The sequence below is a fragment of the Nothobranchius furzeri genome, chromosome 2 (assembly GCF_043380555.1).
Source record: "Nothobranchius furzeri strain GRZ-AD chromosome 2, NfurGRZ-RIMD1, whole genome shotgun sequence".
NCBI lineage: Eukaryota > Metazoa > Chordata > Actinopteri > Cyprinodontiformes > Nothobranchiidae > Nothobranchius > Nothobranchius furzeri.
In genome coordinates this window covers 52,921,736-52,944,776 of record NC_091742.1, presented here as the reverse complement: position 1 = coordinate 52,944,776, position 23,041 = coordinate 52,921,736, and the positions used below count along the sequence as shown (strand labels likewise).

Genomic DNA, 23,041 nt, shown 5'->3' with positions numbered 1-23,041 from the left:
AGATCCCAGCTAAATATTTATTTTGGAGCTAAACATTTAGTTTGCAAAATCAGTATTTGGGAAATAAATATTTAAGTCTGACCCAAAAATATAAACTATAGTGTGGAGCTAAATAACATCATGGAAAATAAATATTTAGCTGGGATCTAAATATTTCTTTGGAAAATATTTAATTTACAAATTAAATATTTAATTTAAATTTTAAATATTTATTTCCAAAATAAATATTTAATTAGTAAATTAAATATTTAGTTAGTGAATTAAATATTTATTTTACAAACTAAGTATTTAGATCAGACCTAAATATTTAGTTTGCAACATAAATATTTAACTATAAATTAAATATTTAGCGTGCTATCTAAATATTTATTTGGAAACTTTAACATTTATAAATGTATGAATAACATGGTGAAAATATGACTTTGAAAAAGTGAACTCTCAATTTTTTCTCTTATGATATGCTAAATAACCAAAAATATTGCTGTTAGATTATGACTGTTTGACTTTACAAATGGCACCCCATAAAGAAATTAAAAACTAGTTTATTGCATCATGTGTTGTTATTGTTGTTTTGTTCTAACAGCAGCCCTCAGTCATAAATGTAATTTATTTGCATTTCAGTCACAAATGATGAAACATTTTGAACCCATGAATATAAATGATTGATGTCAGGAAACGACTCGCGCGCTGGCTGCGCACCTGGTGCCAAACCGGTCAGACAGATGCGTCTCTGCAAGCAGGAGCTCATTCTGATGTGTTCCTGCAACTCTCTCTTCCAGCCGGTGACTAAAACTCTAAATGTCGTTTATTTTTGCGTGCTTATTTATTTATTAACGTTTTATAAGTTTGCGCAAAAATCGATGCGTCACAAGATGGAAGCACCTTATTTTTCTATTTAACAACCAGTGAATTTTGGGGGTATTATTTAGGTCGGTCCCTCTAGTGGACCTGATGCCCACCCCTTCTAACCCCCCCATCTAAACCTGCTGATGAGAGAGTGGGAAGACGCGCACGCCTCCCTCCATGCGCCAAAGCCACTCTCGCGCACTTTAACGGGGAATAATAGTCACATTGTCGGTGGGAGATGCTGGTGAGGATCCGCTTCAGCACGCTGGACAGCGCTGGGAGGAAGTTGGAGAGGACCGTGACGCGCGCACACACCCGGATCTGAAGCTAATGTTGGAGACATGAGGGTGATCCCGGTGGATCCAGGAGCAGGTTAACCTGAAGACACGGAGGACAAGGGGGAGGAGTAGAAGACATGGACTTTGCTGAAAGCCTCTTCGCCTTGTTCATCGTGGTGGTGGCAGTGGTGTCTCTGCTGTCCAACTTGTTGGTGCTGCTATGCTTCGTCCACAGCAGCGAGATCCGGCGGCAGGTCCCCGGGGTGTTCACCATGAACCTGTCCTTCTGCAACATCCTCATCACGGTGCTCAACATGCCAGCCACTCTGGTGGGCATCATCCGGGACCAGCAGCCGTTCGGGGACCGCGTGTGCCGCGCGGTGAGCTTCCTGGAGACCTTCCTGACCGCCAACACCATGCTGAGCATGGCGGCGCTCAGCATCGACCGCTGGATCGCGGTGGTGTTCCCGCTCAGCTACGCCACCAAGATGCGCTACAAGGACGCGCTGATCATGGTGTGCTACTCCTGGCTGCACTCCTTCACCTTCTCCCTGACGGCGCTGCTCTTCTCCTGGCTGGACTACAGCCGCGCGTACGCGTCCTGCACGCTGCAGCCCAGCGCGGAGGGCAGCGACGGGGTCAAGTTCACAGTCTTCACCGTGGTGTTCCACGCCACCAGCTTCATGCTGTCCCTGCTCACCTTGTGCTTCACCTACTTAAAAGTGCTGAAAGTGGCGCGTTTTCACTGCAAGAGGATCGACATCATCACCATGCAGACCCTCTTTCTGCTGGTCGACATCCACCCGAGGTAAACCAGCTCACGTGCTCTCGTTCAGTCTCGTGCACGTGATTAAAAGTGCTCAAGACACGAAATTGCTTTTTTTAATTGCAGCGTTAAACAAAGGTGTTTAGTTGAGCAGAAGAGGAGGAAGCAGAGAGCCACCAAGAAGATCAGCATCTTCATCGGTTCGTTCATCATCTGCTTCGCTCCTTATGTGATCACAAGGTAAGTCTACCTGCTGACAACTCATCAATGATTTAATTTACTGTAAAACCCTTCTGCAGCTGCTTCAAATATTCATGATCCCACTTGTAAGTGAGAGCACACTCAGGTGTGGGTGGTCAGGAACTTTGTCACTTCAATTCAATTCAAAAATACGTTATTAATCCCAGAGGGATTAATTTCTCCTGGTTTTAGATAAATAGCATCCAGATGTGCATCAGCTTTGTTGATTCTGGTGTTTGTAAACAAAACCCACCTGGACACTTGCAGATAAGACCAGAAAATCTGACAGAAACAGTCAGTTTACTCATAAATGAGACTTTCGTCGCTTCTGTGGTGACAAACGACACTGTAAGAAATGAAAAGTTGAATTTAACCAAGTTAAATCAACTGGTCCCTCTAAACCCTTAAATGTAAAGAATAATATGTTATGTAAAAAATGTGTATTATTGTTTATATTTAAGCAACTACAGTAGGTTTAGTTGAACCAGGTGACACGACCTGGTTAATTTAATTCAACGTTTCTTTTTTTAGAGTGCAGGAAGTAGTGTTAATGTTATACATTTCATAAAAACAACATTTCAGATTGACCAATATATTTTGTCTCTTTCCTGCCTACATGTGTGTTTCAGTGTCTTCTCCATTATCATCTATGAACCTCCTGATTGGCCAGATTTATTACTGGGATCCTGAGGGTATTGTAATATTGATATCATGAGGAGTTATTGCTCCTTTGCCATTTTATGCTTTTAGTGCAGAAAAAAAATATTTTGGTTTGATCCATCTTTTCTCAGATGATATTAGTGGGATATTTTAGTTTACAAACACTTTTTTTAGTCTTCTGGAGCCGCATTTACTGACCTGTCCTTCAAAAGGAGGCTCCTGTGCATACACATGACCTGCAAATAATAATTTTCTGTCTCATAGTCTTGAATCAGCTCCAAAACTATTTATATAAAAGGGGAAAGATGCAAAAAATATATATATTTACAAATTTCAATGTCATGCTGGTACTAACTCTGAGTGCATGCTTCTTTAAGTGTGTGTAAATGACCTTTGAATTCTTTTATAAGTGTAAACACACACACACACACGCACGCACGCACGCACGCACGCACGCACGCACGCACACACACACACACACACACACACACACACACACACACACACACATACATACATACACAAATAGGCACTTGGGCCAGCTCCTCCAGGGAAATCCCAAGGTGTACCCTGGCCAGCCGAGAGACATAGTCCCTCCAACGTCTCCTGGGTCTTCCTTTAGGTCTTCTCTCGGTTGGACGTGCCCAGAAAACCTCACCAGGGAGGCGGCCAGGATGAATCCTAATCAGATGCCCGAGCCACCTCAACTGGCTCCTCTTAATGTGAAGGAGTAGTGGATCTACTCTGAGCCCCTCCCAAATGACTGAGCTTCTCACCCTATCTCTAAGGGAGAGCCCAGACACCCTGCGAAGAAAACTCATTTCGGCCGCTTGTATCCGTGATCTCGTTCTTTCAGTCCCTACCCAAAGCTCGTGACCATAGGTGAGGGTAGGAACGTAGATCGACTGCTTATTCGAGAGTTTTGCCTTCTGACTCAGCTCTCTCTTCACCACGACAGACCGGTACAACACCCGCATCACTGCAGATGCAGCACCAATCCGTCTGTCGATCTCACGTTCCAGTTTTCCCTCACTCGTGAACAAGACCCCGAGATATTTAAACTTCTCCACTTGGGGCAGGACCTCGTCCCTGACCTGGAGAAGGCATTCTACCCTTTTCCGACTCAAGACCATGGTCTCAGATTTAGAGGAGCTGATTCTCATCCCAGCTGCTTCACACTCGGCTGCGAACCGCTCCAGCAAAAGCCAGAGATCACGTTCTGATGAAGCCAACAGGACCACATCATCTGCAAAAAGCAGAGACCTGATCCTCAGGCCTCCAAAACGGATCCCTTCTACACCTTGGCTGGGCCTAGAAATCCTGTCCATAAAAGTTATGAACAGAATTGGCGAAAAAGGGCAGCCTTGGTGGAGTCCAACTCTCACCGGAAACAAGCCTGACTTACTGCCGGTAATGCGGACCAAGCTCTGGCACCAGTCATACAGGGACTTAACAGCCTGTGTCAAGGAGCCTGGTACCCAATACTCCCGGAGTACCCCCCCAGCAGGGCCCCATGAGGGACGTGGTCAAACACCTTCTCCAAATCCACAAAACACATGTAGACTGTGCTTTCGTTCTTTTTTAAACACAGAAACAGTTTTGTTTACCTGTTTGTAGCTACAAACAGGTAAACAAAACTGTTTCTGTGTTTAAAAAAGAACGAAAGCATGGATTTACAAAGACACAGCAAGAACACACCTAACATGTAGACTGGTTGGGCAAATGCCCACACACCCTCCAGGATCCCCCTAAGGGTGTAGAGCTGGTCCAGTGTTCCACACAGGTTAATGATTCACTAAAATACGTTTTGTCAATAAATCTTAAAGCTCTCATTTGTCATGGTCTGCGTCTGCATCTCCCGTCATGTTTCTCCTTGTGTTCTCCATTCTGTCACACCCTGTCCTGTCTCCCCATTCTGTTCAGCCATGTGTCCCTGTTAATTGCTCCCACCTGCCTCTCGTTTTCCAATCACCCAAGCTCCCAGCCCTCATGTATTTAAACCCCTTCAGTTCTGTGTTTCTTGTTGGCTCATTGTTTCCATGTCCTGTGTGTTCCTGATTAAAATCCCTGTTTTAATGTTCCTGTCTGCCTGCCTGCCTCCTTCTTCACCCGCATGTGGATCCTCACCTACGTTTCACTCACCAGCACGCGTGACAGAATGAGCCAACCCACTAAAGGATCCAGCAGGGAGGTTCTCCCCAGGGAGTGCCTGCTTCAGTTCCTCACCTCGGACCACCGGCCGGCTTCTCCTCCTCCGGCGTTGCCTCGCCGCAGACGCCGTCGCCGAACCCCGGCTGCGACGATCCCTTCCAGCCTCCCGGAGCTAGATGTGAGGTTGGACCAGGAGACGCAGCTAGACCGCTCCTGCTACGTGGGCACCAGACTGGCTGTGTGCTCCCCCGGAGCTGGTCCACGGTGTTGGGAAGGATGCCGGGCTCCACCGTCACCCCTTGTCCCAGGACGGAGCCGCGAGCTCGCCTTTGCCCCAGCTCTGCGCGCCAGCTTGGACCCGCCCCCAGTCAGACCAGCAGTCCCGTCTCCGGTCCAATCAGCGCCTCCGTCATCTGTAGGTGGAGGAACCATGCCTACAGCCCAGCTGACAGAGCTCGCCAGTCTCCAGGCGGAGCTTGGCCGGATCCGTCAGCTCGTCAGCCTCCAGGAGTTCCAGCTGGACACCCTATCCTCCCCGAATCACCAGGAGAAGGTCTCAGTTCAGTCAGCAGCTCCCTCGTTTCAGGGCCAAAGGAGCGAGCTGAGCTGGCCCAACTCCATCAGAGCCTCAGTCTCCAGGAGCTCCAGCTGGACAATCTATCCTCCCTGCTCTCCCAGTTTCTGGCGCCACCAGTTCAGTCCGCTCCAGTCCCAGCAATGACCCAAGAGGCTCTTACCCCGGGCCGGCCAGTCCAGAAGTCGGCAGCCCCTCCTGCAGCGGCTCCGCCTCCACTCCAGAAGTCGACGGTTCTGGTCCAGAAATCAATGTTCCGGTCCAGAAGTCGGCGGTCCAGAAGCCGGCGCCCCCGGACCAGAAGCCGATGCCCCCGGACCAGAAGCCGACGCCCCCGGACCAGAAGTCGACGCCTCCGGACCAGAAGTCGACAGAGGTCGACGCCTCTTCCAGTCCTGTGGTCGACGCCCCTTCCAGTCCTGTGGTCGACGTCCCTTCCAGTCCTGTGGTCGATGCCCCTTCCAGTCCTGTGAACGACGCCCCATCCAGTCCTGCGGTCGACGCTCCCTCCAGTCCTGCGGTCGACGCTCCCTCCAGTCCAGAGGTCAACGCTCCCTCCAGTCCAGAGGTCGACGCTCCTTCGTGTCCAGAGGTCGACGCTCCATCGTGTCCAGAGGTCGACGCTCCTTCGTGTCCAGAGGTTGACGCTCCTTCGTGTCCAGAGGTCGACGCTCCTTCGTGTCCAGAGGTCGACGTCCCCTCCAGTCCAGAGGTCGACGTGACCTCCAGTCCAACGTCTCCCCCTCTAGTCCAGTGGTCGACGTTGTCTCCAGTCCAGTGGTCGACGCCGTCTCCAGTCCCGTGGTCGACACCGTCTCCAGTCCCGTGGTTGACGCCGTCTCCAGCCCCGTGGTCGACTCCGTCTCCAGCCCCGTGGTCGACGCTGTCCCCAGTCCAGTGGTCGACGCCATCTCCAGTCCAGTGGTCGATGCTGCCGCCTCCAGCCCAGAGGTCGACGCCGCCGCCTCCAGTCCAAAAGCCAAGGACGTCTCCTCTATTGTCTCTGCCTCCTGTCGCCGCCGGTCCTGCCCTCGCCAGATGCAGGCCCCCAAGATCCCGTCGTCACCTCCTCCTCTGCCACAGACGCAGGCCCCCAAGAGCCCGTCGTCGCCTCCTCCTCTGCCACAGACGCAGGCCCCCAAGAGCCTGTCGTCACCTCCTCTGCCCCAGGCGCAGGCCCCCGGACTCTAATGGTTCCTGCCTCCTCTCAATCCGTCCCTTGGTCCCTCTCGGCCCTCCCGCCGGGTCTCCTTCCTCCCGCCCTGCTCTGTGTTCCTGTGGGCGTCTTGAATCCGCCCTTGGGGGGGGGGGGGGGGGGGGGGGTACTGTCACACCCTGTCCTGTGTCTCCATTCTGTTCAGCCATGTGTCTCTGTTAATTGCTCCCACCTGCCTCTCGTTTTCCAATCACCCAAGCTCCCAGCCCTCATGTATTTAAACCCCTTCGGTTCTGTGTCTCTTGTTGGCTCATTTTTTCCATGTCCTGCATGTTCCTGATTAAAATCCCTGTTTCAATGTTCCTGTCTGCCTGCCTGCCTCCTTCTTCACCCGCGTGTGGATCCTCACCTCCGTTTCACTCACCAGCACGCGTGATACATTCCTCTCTAGGTTCTCCTTTTGTGTCTCCTAGTGCCCTCATGTGTCCTTGTTTGCATCTTCATCTTGTGTCTCCTGGTGTTCCTCATTTGCCCCCAGATCTTCAGCCCTCAAGGTTTCCCTCCTCAGGCATCCCCCTCCCAGGTCCTGTGCTCCCTTGGCCCCCTTTTATTCACGCCCCTGTAGTTTTTCTTTCTGTATTGTTTTTCTTGAGTTTCAGCTTCCCCCTAGAATATTAGTTATGTTTGCTGCCCTTCTGGTCTGTAGGTTTTTCTCTTAGGTTATTTTCCCTTAGTTACAGCTGTTCATGTTATTAGTCTCTAGTGTGTTTTTCCCACTGGTGTTTGAGGTTTTTTCTCCCCCCTTAGATTATTAGTTGTTTCCTGCCCTTCTTGTCTTTAGGTTTTATTCTTAGTTCATGTTAGTTTCCTCCCTGATTAGTAACTCAGTTCACCTGGGCTCTCTCCCCACACACCTGCAGTTCATCTCCCTCTCATCCTCCCCAGTGTATAAAGCCCTGTCTGAGTGTTTTGTCGGTCCATTGTTTTGTGTCAGCGTTGTTTTGTACCTCGCCTCTATGTTTTGTGCTCTATGTGAGCTTTCATTCTCCTGGTGTTCAGGACTTTGGTTTTTGGCTTCCTGCCCTTTTTGGATTTTTTGTTCCTCATCCTGAATAAAAGGATTTTACTTTAAAACCGCTCCTGCCTTGTCATCTGGTGTTTCTGCATCTTGGGTCCTAACCTCCTCCTAACTCCCAACGTGACACTCATACACTCATTATTTTAATAAATCTGCAGTGGTCTCTTATGTAAATTAATACCTTGTGTCGTTCTCTGAGGAATAAAACTCTGGCGCTTCTGTCTCAGGAAGTAGAAGTTAGTCGGATAATTGGAGGGCAGAAAAATGACAGGATTACAAGTGTTAGTAATATTCATGATATGCAAACATCTCGCCTCTGATTGGCTAACAGCAACAAGACTCTTGCATTGCCTACATTGTCGAGTTGCTAATGGTTACCTTCTAGTTGCCGAGACACGATGTGCTCTCTCTTTTCCGTTGTTATAAACCAAGGTGGGCGGGGCCATAAAAGCACAATTTCCCTGAAGAGACTGGCCTTTTCTGACTCCATAGTTTTTGCCGTCTATTTCTTTTCTGCAGGAAATGCATAATGATCTAATTTTTTAGAACAAGTATTACCCGGGTTCTCATTGAATGACACCTTTAAAGTGACACCAGTTTAAAAATACATATTTGTTTTCATCTAGTTTTCTGTGTATTTAAGAACCCACATAATGTTAGCTGCTAGCTGTAGCACGTTCCTGTGCCACCTAGATGCTACAGTTGGAACGTTTTCATAATTCTGATGCTAAAACACTGAAATGCGAAACATATGGAGGAGTAAAGGCCATTGACATGAATTTCAGATAAGTTTTTTAGAATGGCAGTGACCCACTTTAATCTTGGCTTTGCTTATACTAGCCGTTAGCTCGTCAATCAAATCAGAAAATTATATGTAGTACTCCAAACTGATGCGGTTTTAAGAAACATCTAGAACGGGGAGATCACAAGAGTTCACAACTCCAAACCACCTTTAGAAAATCTGAGCTATCACCTACAAAAGGATTTCAAACACAGAAGCGTCACGTTCTCAGAAGAGAGAAGCTGGTCTTTACAGTTTCTACTGCACCAGAACTAAAATCTATTTCTTGTCCCTTCAGATTGGCTGAGCTCCTCCCGTTTGTGGACATCAACCGCCACTGGGGAATCATCAGTAAGTGCCTGACTTACAGCAAGGCTGCGTCTGATCCGTTTGCCTACTCGCTTCTGCGTCAGCAGTACAAGAAGGTCCTAGTTTCTGTGGTCAACAGGCTGCTCCGCCGTGACCTCTACCCCTCGTCGGGCCACAACAGCTCTGTGGACACGGAGAATGACTACTGTCTCCAGAGGATCAGCTAATGGCGAACCTGTGGACAGGACGGACACGCTCCAATGGTGCAGGGCCAAAAATAAAGGCTGGCTCGTGGAGAAGGTGGGCGGAGGAAACAGGATGAGGAGAGACGACAGGGCATTGTTACAGGGGAAGGAGAAAACAGGGGAGGCAGGGGACAGAATGTGGGTGGAGGGCATTGAAGGAGCAGAAAAATAAAGAAAGCAGAAAGTGGGAGGATGAAGCGGGGACAGGTGAGGGCGACGAGAGACGAGGAGTGATAAGATGGCAAACAAGAGATCTGTGATTCATCAACTACAGCAAAAACAACCATACAGATCAAAACTGATTCGCTTCACCCAGCTGATCTGCTCAGCTGGAGTCTTTGACGCTTTCAGAGACACGTGGAGGACAACGTGGCCTTTCAGAGCTGAATCGGACTCTTTGAGAGGATTCTTGGAATTGGTGGTGTGACAGCGGTCATCCTGCTGCACATTCTAGACATGTTCTGTGCTTCACAGTCTTTAAATATTGATGCACTTTGTCAAAATGTCCCCAAGCTACTGTAGTCACAGGAGCCAAAAGGGGGTCGAGATTCACACGATGAGTCTGGTGATGATTTTCTATTTTTAATACAGCTAACAAGTTCCAGAGATGAAAGATGTGAGTGTTTACATTTACACCACGGTTTTTAACCCTACCTGTGGAGCCCCCCCTGGAACGTTCATCAGAAAAAATAAAATAAAAGAGTAAAGGACGGATCAACGCACTGTAAAAAATAATAAAGTGGAACAAGAGAAAAAAGGTAATTTAATTTAATGTACTTATTTTATTTCATGGCAAGATACAATCTTTACTCAAGTGGTTTTAGTGCCTAGATTTACCAGATAACTGGGTTCAGATACTCAAATTCAGCCTCTGAGTCAACTAACAAATCTACATCCACTAGACTGGGATTTCTATTTCATCTTTAATCATTCATTTGTTTACTCACTTCCAAAATGTAGTCATTAAGCATAAAAAAACGCCACAACTGAATTAATACTCACACAAACCCCAGCAATGTCAACAAGATGAGCTTTTTGTTTTTAAAGGTGCAATTTGTAAGAATTCAAGTGTGAAATTACCACAGAATAGTCTAACCATGTTGGAAGAAAGGTTTCACTGAAACAGGTTTCATTCTCAGCTGGTCTGTTTACGCTCTGAGTTTGTGAGATTGTAATTGCAATTGAACACTGGCAGGCAAAAAGCTTCAGAGTTGTTTAAATAACCAAATCCAGTAAACAGGAACAACCTCAGAATTATTTCTGGTACCCCTAAGAAGCCATGACATTGTTTTGTTTTACTCTGATATCAAGTGAAGCAGGCTGGAGGCTAACTTTGAGCTAACAATGTTAATGGTGAATTAGAAGCAAAACGTTACTAATAACTCAATATTACAGTGAAATTTATGTTTGAAGTGAATGAGTAAATCGTGGCATTTCATTTCCTTTAATTAGTCGTTCAGAACTACAACAGCAAGATGGCAAACAACACTTCCTGTTTCGCTGGAGACAAACTACTGTAATACATCTAGTAAGTGGTCCCAATCTTAAAAAATCGGAGTGCCAGCACCAGATATAAAAATGTATCTGCTTATCAATACTGTGTATGACTCATCTTTACTTGTCATCTAGAATCTTCTGGTGTTGATCCATAACTGGCAACAGCCATGAAACATATGGAACAGGAGTGAAAAATTAATAGTCGTGTCTAAAATGGACTGCAGTAACCACATTTGACCACAGGATGGCATTCTTACAAATTGCCCCTTTAAATGATCCCCCCAAACAAGCACCCTTCCTTACAGTTTACCTATGGGTTTTAATTAAAATATATATTTGAAAGGAGCTATATTAAACTTAAATAACTAAACCCAATTAAAGGCCTTAAAGGCCAAATTAGCCACTAGAATGGGAATTTGTAATAAATTAGGGATAAGTTAGAGTTTAAACGATTCTTTATGATATCGATATCATGACATATTTAACATATGGTCCAACCCAACAGTCATTTGCTATCTTAGACACCATATTGGTTGTTTTTAGCTATTGACCATAGAACATAGGGATGTATTGTCTCCATTGTTGAAAAGTGATGCCACAATGTCTTGTTTACAGACTCTGCCACGTTGTATCGAATCATTGGCTGTGTTTAAATTCTGTGATTGAATCATTTGATTGTTGCATTTCGAGGTTGATTGCGTGACAGCAATGTGACAAAGGCTGTCTAAATGAAAAGGTTCCTCCAAAATGGGCCCACAGATGCGTCCTTTTCCACGGATTTTAAGGTCAGGTCTAATTCATGGCCAACCCTGTTCCAAGGTTCATAATAACTGAGTCCCAAGAGAGAGAGGATTGTAGTTTTAAATTAAGCGTTGATTGCAAAAATGGATAAAAGCTATTTTTGATCAAACTCAACAAACTGTATTTTGAGAAATATAAAAGAAATGCATCCTGAAGGAAAAAAATAGTGGAAAATGTACAAAAACAGCGTTCTGTTTTACGAGGTGAACTCCTCAAATGTTATGCTGGTGAAGGTTCTCAGTCACCCAGGTCACGGTAGTCCAAGGGGTTCATAACGCAGCTCTGAACCAAATCCCCAAACAGTTTCAGTCTCGGTCACACCCTCCTTCATCTAATGAATACAACAATCCCCTCACAATAGAGACTAACAACCTCGGCGACTCATCAGGAGACAGGGAGGAGGGGTATTCACATGTAGTTTCTGGTCGTTAAGCAACAACACACAGGAATAGTTTATAAGCTTGAGTCATATTCCAGTCAGCTGCCTTCATTTGAATCCTTTGGGTCTTCAAATGTTAATTAAAGAGCAAGTCACCCCCAAATCAACTTTTTTTTCTGATAAACTATATAAATGTGTGTCTAATCGTGCTGCAGACACGTGTAGTTAATAGTTTTGTACTTTTAGTTAAAATTGTAATTTTCTGCCTAAAACTGTCAGTGTTGTACCTTTGTCAGGTAAAAACTCTGCACTGCATTTGAATTTAAATCTGCCACCGCTATTGGCTAAGAGGTATGCTATGATGTAAACTGGTCCTTATGATGTCACAATGCCGTTGTGAGCCTGTGTGTATGTGTGTATTTGTTAGCGGCTACACCCTCTTGGTCTGCTAGGCAACAGCATTTGTTGCATTTTTCAAACATGAAGAGGGAGTGAAGTAAGTTTCTTGTAGGGGGTTACTTGCTCTTTAAATAAAATTAGTGATGATATTAAAATCTTAATGCAGTTGTGTTAACAGGTTTTTGTTTTTTATGTAGTTATTTTTAAAACATAATTTTGGTCGTATTGAAAAATCTTCATAAACAAGCTCCTAAGATGCTAAAGATGCTCTAGCTCCTCAATGATGTTATAAAAAGCTCTGGAATATTTTGCCCATATGTCGAGATAATGCTGGAATAAATCAGAAGTCCAGACCGCCATGTTTTACAGCAGCTTACTTTAAGTTTTAGACCACAACAAATAACCCAGCCGAGCTCTCTGGAGTATGTGGCCCCTGAATTTGGACACAGTCACAGTCTGAGACACTTTTGAATGTTTCAGACGTGAATCTGCAGCAAAAGTGTTTACACAGCTCGTCCAAAGGTCAGATTTCCAAGATCAGGGGTGATTTTGCCAGTTCAAGCAATAACAATCCCAAGGAAAGACGTTAGCATATATCCAAAAGGTCTGCAGTTTATTTTCTGTTGTGTTTACCTCGGCCACGTTACCGAATGCCCTCGTGTTTAACTTCCTGTCTGGCCCTGTCTGAACTACTGAGCTCAACTCGCTCTAGAACCGTAGCACATAAAAAAATAATCCAGAAGAGTCAGTTTAACAAAAGAACATGACAGTCCGCTTTTGGGACTCATCAGACACGTGCTGCTTTGCCACCGGTCAAAACACACCCATGGACAATGACGGCAGCTATTAGTTGCAAACTACGCTTTGCAGACGTTACGTAATGCTTGCACGGTCTAGTGGAAAGTCACAATAAGGTCAACAACTAGTAAATAAAATCTGAGCTCTGCTTTTATTCATTTCTAAGACGGGCCACTTTGTTCACATGAAGGGGGCAGGGACTAAAACGTGTAGTGGAACCAGCCACTAGGGGGCGCTTGTTTTGGTTTGGTTTTCAACACTGTGTTTGGATGTCTACGGTCTATTTTTGTGGATGTTTTAACCATATTGAATCAAACTAAATTCTTTAGATAAACTGGATTTTCAGCAACTGTGGACTATACTGGGCTTTGTTTTTACATTAGCTTTCATCCTTAATCTTTCATACAACCTTTCCTAAGCAAAGTTCCCCAAAGGGTAGGAAACATTTTTTACTTTAACACACAAAATGTCCTAAGATCTCAGTTACAAATGCTACAAACTCCACATAAACCTACAGGGTTCAAACATATAACCTAATGTTGACTGTTTTGGTAGAATTAAGTAACAAAGAAGGAATCCATTTGATTTCATTAGGGTCAAATCTGCTGTGATTGCAGCTAAGGCGAATCAGAACAAAGATGCACTGAAAACAAAGAATGTACACCTTTAAGTAATGATAACTGGACAAAAATAATATAAAAACATTCAGTGGCTGCAGAGAAAAGTTTCAGATGAATAGAATTTTTGACAAATGAATTAATTTATTGGACTTGATCTTTCCCATCACCAGACTCATACGTCAGCGTGTGACCTGAATGTTTTAGACAGCGCACTTTAGTCCGAGGTGTAAAACCAAGACTCGATTTGCAAGCAGACTGCAGAAAGAAACAAATGTGTGTCTGGATATTTAACACCATGATGATGTGCTTTGCTCTGTACAGGAGCAGCTTCTTATCTAGATTTAAAGGATGTAGCATAGCCATGGTCTCCAAGTGCTTTAAAACACACTGTTTAGTGTCTGTGCCAGATTGAAATGTGTGACTTTTCCAGCTGCTCGGTACTTTTACCAGACCAGCTGCTTTATTATAAAACAGAATCTATTTATTTGGATGTATTTGACCCACATGTATTATTTTCCTCCTGTGTGCTGTTCTTGGACAGACTGGTTTCATATTAGTGGAATATGTGCAATATAAAAGCTGTCAGTTTTGAAGCTATTAAAAGTATTAATGTTTGCATAGTGGCATCCTTGAAACTGGTACAATACCATTCATTCCCATCATGCCTCATTGCTGGACTTAATTTGTAGGTTTATAAATTCAATTTAGTCAGTAGAGTTTAACCTTTGTGGACACTGAAGGATTAACGAGGAAAATATTTTGAAGGCAGTTGTTCAAAGTTTATGAGCGATGTCTCGAATTCAGTCAATTTCAAAAGAATTTAAATTTAATATATTCGTTAGTTCTGTCCGAGGAAATTGGAACATCGACAGAAACGTGAGAAAATCAATTTGCAGGAGTTTGCCTAATAAGAGCAGGTCACAGTTCAGTTTACTCTAACTCATTAATGGGTTTTCCTCAGCTGGATGCATGAAAACAGTTAAAACACTATTTATTTGCAGACTTGAATTGAATAATCACAGTGTTTGTGTGGCTCAGAGCCAGAACCAGGCAGTTTCTCCACTTTAACGCATCATAATTAACCCCTCTTCATCAGAGGCTAACGAAGAAGAATAAACTGGTAATTATAAATGATTCAAATGGAAAATGTATTCAGGGTAAAGTACATGCTTCTTGTTCAGGAAGCTGAAATTACTTTATAGATTTTACATTTAACTGATGTCTTATGATATAACATGCACTTAAAAAAATAACCCACCTTTACAGTGCCACTCTCTAGCTTCTCTTTGGGAATATCAAGACATTCCTGGGGCAAAGACAATGTATAAAACCCACTAAAGGAGTTCTATTCAGATAGATGAACCACCTCAGATGACCTTTTGAGTAGGAGGAGCACCAGCTCTTCTCTAAGGTCCACTTTAACAAAGGTGATCCCACCTTGTCTTTAAGGCTGATCCCAGCTACTCTATGTAGGATGTCTTTTCAGCTGCTAACATCCTGGGTCGTTGGTATTTTTACAAACCAGTGAAACATGAGCTTTGCATTTTGACTCAACTCCTTCACCACGACCCATTGGAGCACTGCTGTCATCATCACCGTAGACAAAGTCCTAATCAGTTTGTCCATGTCATGCAGGACTGGAGACAAAGAACAGCCCCAGTGGAGACCAACCTGAACTTGAAACAAGCTCATCTCAATGCCAAGACACAACTCCTGCCTCTTCAAGTGTCCGTGGCCCCCCCACCGCTCCTAGGGACATGCCTGTGATTGAGGTGGCTGTAGCTCAGGAAACAAGCCCAGCAGCAGCTCCTCAAACATCTGGGTTGAGTCCATAGGCGTCATTTTAACCGGGGACGCCGGGGACATGTCCCCGGCAAAATTTGTGATTGGCAACTGCCCCCCTCTTTCAAAAACGCCTGCTGATGAGGATTTTTGTTTTACCAGCTCAGATCTTATACCGGGGTCGGCAACCTATTCCCATCAAAGAGCCATTATTACCCATTTCCCACGGTAATTTTGGACGGACCTTAATAAGCAGTGACTTAAGTGAAGCAGGCAGGTCGCGCTAGGAAATTTAGTTTAAAAAGACGTCATAAATGTGTTCCCCCGTCATTTTAATTTATAAAATATGAAGTAAAAACTCCCAATTTAATTTTCATTCATTTGTCATTAATATTTAGTCTACACCCGTGCGTTAAGTGGACCATCTTCCAGTAAAAGCAAAGCATCCAGCCCACCTCTCCAAATGCGTAAAATGTGCATCAGCCGCTAGTTAGGTGCGCCGCGCGCACCATCAGCTGATCAGCCCAGACAAGAGCAGAGCAACTAGAGAAAGAATAGAGGATAATTGTGTCTGGATGTGGATGGAGATTACATTTTACAGCAGCCATCATCATCATTTAAATGCATCATTTAAATAAGTAAACCATCACCTGGCTTCTAGTCCATGCTATCAGCATTATTTTAATTGGTGTGTGTGTGTGTGTGTGTTTTCCACTTCGAACACTGGTCTAACCAACCAGACCAGTGTGTCCAGTAACATATTAATGTTACAATTAAACAGTTTCCCTTCATGTAGGCTAGGAACATTTCACCTGCCGTGGCCCGGCCGCTTCTGCTCCACATAAACTTTGTGTGTGATCAAATGTCTCTACGCGTCATGCGTCTCCATATTAGAGACGGGAACAAGCGCTGTTCAGCCAAAGTTTCATAATTTCATAAAAAGAACATTTTTCCAAGTGACATCCCTCAGAGAGACCGGGTTTCCAGACTGTTTCAGTGGGAGGAAATCATCGCATGAGCCGTGGTTCTGCACTGCGCTGCGAACCCCTCAGATCTTCAGCTCACTGTCCACCGTGGGCGCTCCGAGCCGCGCTGAACACAGTGTTCAGTATAAAGCTCTGATGTTCTGATGGGAATATTTTACCTTCGCCATGTGCGTTAATGATTAAAATGTCAGCTCATCCATGCGCATCAGTGTGCGTCGGGGTAATTATTTCAAACCAAGCAACATCCTTGAGTTCATCTGTCAAAATAAACAGTCAAATGGAAATATATGTAACCTGCCATTTAACTGTTTTGCCTTCCTGTGAAAATTGTTGCAAAGAGAAACAATTAAACTTGATTAACCCCAGAGCCACCCAGAGAACCAGAGCGCATGCGGGAAGATTCCTCCCACTGAAGCGAGTGTTTTCCAAACCCTGTCTCCCAGAGAGACTTGTCACTTAGAAAATGTTCCCTGATTATGAAACTTTGGCTGAATAGCGCTTGTTCCTGTCTCCAATGTGGCGACACATCCAGGAACCTGTCTGAGGAGAAGCCCAGAATCTCATATTGTCTTCAGCTCATAAAGTGCCTATATGATTACGCACAAGCGTGACCCGTCAACCCGGTCTCACAGTAAGACCGGGTTGGAACTGTTCAGGTTTACGCAGACAATCTTTACATTTAGAATTGACTTACAGATGTAAAATTAATGCAGTAAAATATAAAGCATTTTATTTAAATATCCATTCATTATTTTACAAGCACAGAGAGCCGCATCAGATGGATGGAAGGGCCGCATGCGGCTCCAGAGCCGCGGATTGCCAACCCCTGTGCTAGCCTACTTTATTTTACCCAGCAATTTTTAAACCCCACTCAAGTGTATGGTTATTGTCCCCAGCAATTCTGAAAACAAACTGACGCCCTTGGTTGAGTCAGAACCATCACTGACTGGTCTGTATCTATTGGATCAAAGCACTCAACCTTAGTAAATGTTAACACTAATGGAAAGTCTGTGCTGTGTTCTGCTTGGCTTGTTGGTCTAGGAGTATGAATTTTGCATTGGGTGTGAGAGGTCCTGGGTTCATATCTGGGATGAGCCCAACTTTTAACAGTAAATGTATTTGTGAGTTACAGAAATTACATGAAGCAAAGTGAGGGGAAAGCTTTCTGTGCGTGGAGGTGCTAAGTTGTTTGCCACTCAAACTCTTACAAAATTGCAAGTTTGTCACAAATAAAAACTTGTTTTGTGCACCACTGCCATACTGTCTTTAAGTCAACCCTTTATTAAAAACCAAACAAGTAAGGAAAACATTCACATGTTAGAGACATTACTGTAACAGATACACAGTCAATGGCCTTTTCACAAAAGGTGTTGTCTAAACTTGTGTACTCACATACTTGTGAAACGCCATCAACACTGGCCCTAGTATGTATCATAGCATGGTCTCTCAGAGTTCCTGGATGTGTTCTTGCTTTGTCCATTGTATAATTCTGTGGACTTGGGTCAGAAAGTTATCCCAAAATGCATGGCAATGCACTAGGAAGTGAGATAATATTATCCCCGTACAGGCCTGTCTTCATTGGCTCCCCATAGAGAAGCCATTTTATATGTTTGCTCTTTGTTTCCAAACCCCTAAATGGGTTGGCTCCTCCGATGAACTGGTAAACATCTTTTCTCCGACAAGAAATATGAGGTCTAACGTTCAATTCCTCTTACCAATTCTGAAGAAAAACTAGGGGAGACAGAGTGTTTTCGATGACGGGTCAGATTGTGGAACTGCCTTCCCTTGCAACTAAAGACGACAGAATTTGGAACATTTAAAATCCACACTTAACACACACTTATATGAACAGGTTAATATATTGTAGATGAATGCTTTTGTTATTGTGTGGTTGTGTTACACCATTATGTTTTGTGATTTTATTAAAATGGACATTTGTTTTTATGCTGAATCTTATTCTGTTAAGCATTTTGGGGTTGTTCACATAACTGGAAAGTACCGTATAAACAAACTTACACTGACCTTGCATTGCAAACCGTTATACCCCATACAGAAAATGGCAGAGGAGAAAGCTCATAACTGTCTTTATATCAAAAATACAACTAATTACATCTGAATAAATCCACATAAAGTTGTTTTGTATTTAACTGCGTGTAACCTGTATAATTCAATCAATCAATCAATCAAAGCTTTATTTATATAGCGCCTTCCGCAACCCTGTCGGGTAGCCCAAGGCGCTGAACATAGTACATGACAAAGTTAAATATGGTGAATAAATCGAAAATAAAAGCAGTTCAAATTACAAATTACAAAAAAGGTAAAACATTCTAGTAGAAGACAAATGGGTAAAACAAGGGATAGAGTGAACCAATGAAAACAGGGAAATGGATGGACCACCAGAACCTGACTCACATTCGATCCGCCAAGCAGCTCAATCCTGGCCAGGCCCGCTGGGCCCTCTTCTTCGAGCCCTATGAGTTCCATCTCGCCTACCTCCCTGGAACAAAGAACCAGAAGGCTGATGCCCTCTCTCGCCAGTTCATCCACTCCACGCCAACATCCGTGCCGGCACAGATTCTCCCAGAGCACCGTTTCCTGGCCCATCTGAAGTGGCCATTGGAGGAGGCCATCCAGAACGCCCTCCGGGACGACCCCGCACCACCAGAAACCCCCGCGGGTCGTCATATGTCCCTAGGTCCTGTCGTAGCGAGGCGCTCTGGTCCCACTCGTCACGCGGGTTTCTCTCGAACCCTGAAGTTCCTCCAACAAGCGCTCTGGTGGCCATGCATGGCGAGGGATGTAAAGGAATACACTAGCGCCTGTGACATCTGCGCCCCCTCCAAGACACCCAGCCAGGCCCCTGTTGGTATGCTCAGACCTCTTCCGGTGCCCAGCCGTCCTTGGTCTCATGTGGGCCTGGAATTCGTCACAGGACTCCCCCTCGGTCAACAACCTCAACCTCCTGTCAGAACCCAAGTTCCCAGGCCAGCCTCTCCCAGCTAGCCGGCCTCCACTAAGGACCACAACTCCCAGCATGCCCCTCGCGGGGATTCCCTCCACGTCGCACCTACGTCACAAACCGCGGCTATAAACGGAAGTCGCCTTTCTAGCTCACCACTCAGTCATGTTTCTTCAGATTCATGATTAGAGTTTCCAACTTACTGATCCATTCCACGAACTATCAGCTCATAGTAAGTTATCTTACTTACTTCTGGAAAGCCTGGCATTTCCGTGTCACTTCGTTGACGCTCGGGGGTTTCCTAGATTAAAGCGTGAGCCGGCGTTTCACCAACACTCCCACTTCCGCGTCTGTGAAACCACGCTCCCTACAAACTCAACTCCCGAATCCAGCCGACCAGTCTGACACTTCCTCCACGAAGTTCAGTAGACCTCGGTCATCACTCTTTTGAAGGAGATGATGTGTTCTGGTCTGGCTCGCCACTCCCTCGTCAAAAAGACTTCTGTTTTTTTTTGTTCCAGGAATCTCAAAAACCTAACCTGTACAAAACAGAGCTATTACTATCTAATAATCAAAATCTACCTTAATTGCCATAATATCACATTAATGTGTCATAAATTACAATTTACCACAATAGTAAATACTTACAATAATCCATCTTTTTCAGTGCTTTGTTTGTAATAATCTCTCCCTAAAAGAAATAAAAATCTAAAGTTTTTACCCATGAATTATGACTGTAAATTTGTTAAACAAAAATATTTTCACAAATTCATAAATATGTTTAAATCAGTTCGCCACCTGGTTCAGAACTTTTGCCACCACAGATTCAGCTACCATAACAGTCACAATCTGCTGATTTCTCTAACATAGCTGAAGCTCCTACCTCAGTAGTCGACCGAGACAAACAACACCTAGTGTTAAGTTATCCTGATTGCAATAATCTTTCTCTTTCCACCGTGTGGACAGGTGAACACCTCACCAGCTACATGGATGGTCAGAATCTCAGCTTTGTGCAGACCAGCTTGCCTCTCTGGGTGAGAAGGTGGACACATCATGGGCCCTGAAACACCTGTGGCCCCCTGTAACCCCATCTTAAAACCACCTGAAGGGTTTGTGTCTGTTTAACTTGGCTTTTCTGTAGATGACCTTGTCAGTCTTCAGGTCCAGCATCCTGCTGTCAGCGGGATGATCTTGAACCCTTTTGACCCAAAAGCTTTTCAACATCTTTCACAAGGTTTTGACTCTTTTCCAGAGCTGTGTGCTCTATCTTGTGTCACGTTGTGAAGGGTGGAGATGATGGACCACGTGTGGAAGAGCTGACCAGGAGGTAAAAATGCAGGCTTCAGAAAAATAAAAATGAATTTAATTCCAGAACGGGAACGGCAGGAACAAAACACAACGATGACTTGACCAACAACAATGATCTGACAAAGGACATAACGAGACGGGAGGTATAAATACACTGGGGAAAATGAGGAACACATGGGCAGGCTAACAAGGAGCAGGTGAAACCAATAGGGACTAATGAGGCAGGAGAGGGACACAGTCAGGAAGGCAGGGGCAGATCGTGACAGTACCCCCCCCCCCCCCCCCCCAAGGGCGGATACCAGATGCCCACAAGGCCACACACCACAGGAGACCGGGAACACTTGACTTGACTCGGGACAGGGACTCGAAGACTTGACCGGAAAGACTTGACTCGGGACAGGGACTCGAAGACTTAACCGGAAAGGCTTGACTCGGGACAGGGACTCAAAGACTGGAAACACTTGACTTGATGCAGGAACACTCGACTTGACGCAGGAACACTCGACTTGACGCAGAAACACTCGACTTGATGCAGGAACACTCGACTTGACTTGACGCAGGAACACTCGACTTGACTTGACGCAGGAACACTCGACTTGACTTGACGCAGGAACACTTGACTTGACTGGACAGGAACACTCGACTTGACTGGACAGGAACACTCGACTTGACTGGACAGGAACACTTGACTTGACAGGAACACCTGACTTGACTGGACAGGAACACCTGACTTGACTGGACAGGAACACCTGACTTGACTGGACAGGTAAACTGCAGCAGCCGGGCGTGGAACCCAGTAGAGACTGCAGGAGCAGGCGTGGGACCCAGCAGAGAACTGCAGCAGCAGGCATGGAACCCAACAGAGAACTGCAGCAGCAGGCGTGGGACCCAGCAGAGAACTGCAGCAGCAGGCGTGGGACCCAGCAGAGAACTGCAGCAGCAGGCGTGGGACCCAGCAGAGAACTGCAGCAGCAGGCGTGGGACCCAGCAGAGAACTGCAGCAGCAGGCGTGGGACCCAGCAGAGAACTGCAGCAGCAGGCGTGGGACCCAGCAGAGAACTGCAGCAGCAGGCATGGAACCCAGCAGAGAACTGCAGCAGCAGGCGTGGGACCCAGCAGAGAACTGCTGCAGCAGGCGTGGGACCCAGCAGAGAACTGCAGCAGCAGGCGTGGGACCCAGCAGAGAACTGCAGCAGCAGGCGTGGAACCCTGTAGGGACTGCAGCAGCAGGTGTGGGACCCTGTAGGGGCTGCAGCAGCATGAGACCTGCAGGCATAAGCCCCGCAGGCGTGGACCAGGAAGTGGATGAACAGAAGGAGCGACGCGAGGAAACCCAGCTCAGCGGCAGGTACTCGACAACCGGTCTGAGCTGGTGCACAGCACGATTCGCTGGGTCTCAGGCAGAGGCTTGGGTGCAGGGAAGCAGGAGAAGAGCGGGGAGACCAGCCCTACCACCCCGGAGAAAGATGGCGTGCGTAGGGGGTGTAACTCCCTCAAAGCTCCAGGATCTGCAGCTTCCATGAGAAAACATCCAGTCTACCTGGCCGACGGAGGACCCAGCCCACGTCGGCGGGGTGGGCTGGGTCCTTCGAAGGATGCAGACCCTGAATTGAGACACAGCCAAAAAGTATCGTGTCAATGGGCATAAACTCCTTAAAGTCGCACGTGTTGTGCTAGCCACAAGGCTGCTGCTAGCTGTCGAGAGCGGCAGCTATCCATCGCTAGCTTCTGTGGAAATCGGGTTGAACCACCAACTGGAACTCCTGGAGACTGAGGATCTGACGGAGCCAGGCCAGCTCAGCTCGGAGACCGGCGAGCTCTGCTGGGTGGACTGCAGGCTTGCTCCTCTGGCTCTGAGACGAGGGAGCCGCTGGTTGGACCGGAGGCGGGGCCGCTGGCTGGACAGAAACCCTCTCCTGGAGATACGGGGTGGATAGGGTGTCCAGCTGGAACTCCCGGAGGCTGACGAGCTGACGGATCCAGCCAAGCTCCGCCTGGAGACCGGCAAGCTCTGTCAGCTGGGCTGTAGGCGTGGTTCCTTCGCCTGCAGATGACGGAGGCACTGACTGGACTGGAGCTGATCCAACTGGGGCGGGTCAAACCGGCGCGCCGAGCCGGGGCAGCTGCGAGCTCGCGGCTCCGCCCGGGGACAAGCCGTGGGCCAACTCCGGGGGAGCACACAGCCAGTCTGGTGCCCACATAGCAGGAGCGGTCCGTCTGCGCCTCCCCGTCCAACTCTCCTTCCGGCTCCGGGAGGGTGGAGAGGATCGCCGAAGCCCGGGCTCGGCGGCGGCGTCCGCGGCGAGGCGATGCCGGAGGAAGAGGAGCCAGCCGGTGGTCCGAAGGTAAAAACTGGAGCAAGCACTCCCAAGGGAGAACCTCCCCGCTGGATCCTTTACTGGGTTGCCTCATTCTGTCAGGGCGTGAT

At 46.3% G+C, this 23,041-nt stretch overlaps 1 protein-coding gene across 1 annotated transcript; it reads left to right on the top strand.

Annotated features, from left to right (window-relative positions):
• The first annotated feature begins 403 nt into the window (after window positions 1-403).
• Window positions 404-10,744, top strand: gpr78b (G protein-coupled receptor 78b). The gene is made up of 3 exons (XM_015976853.3): window positions 404-1,932; window positions 2,017-2,130; window positions 8,829-10,744. The coding sequence occupies exons 1-3, from the start codon at window positions 1,262-1,264 to the stop codon at window positions 9,064-9,066; spliced, it is 1,023 nt and encodes a 340-aa protein (XP_015832339.1). The 5' UTR covers window positions 404-1,261; the 3' UTR covers window positions 9,067-10,744.
• The last annotated feature ends 12,297 nt before the right edge of the window (window positions 10,745-23,041 follow it).

Bases quoted from the DNA above. Each gene is read 5' to 3' on its own strand.
- gpr78b (XM_015976853.3), top strand. From the start codon at position 1,262: ATGGACTTTGCTGAAAGCCTCTTCGCCTTGTTCATCGTGGTGGTGGCA. The intron at 1,933-2,016 runs GTAAACCAGCTC...TTTTAATTGCAG, and splicing joins CTGGTCGACATCCACCCGAG to CGTTAAACAAAGGTGTTTAG. The intron at 2,131-8,828 runs GTAAGTCTACCT...TTGTCCCTTCAG, and splicing joins GCTCCTTATGTGATCACAAG to ATTGGCTGAGCTCCTCCCGT.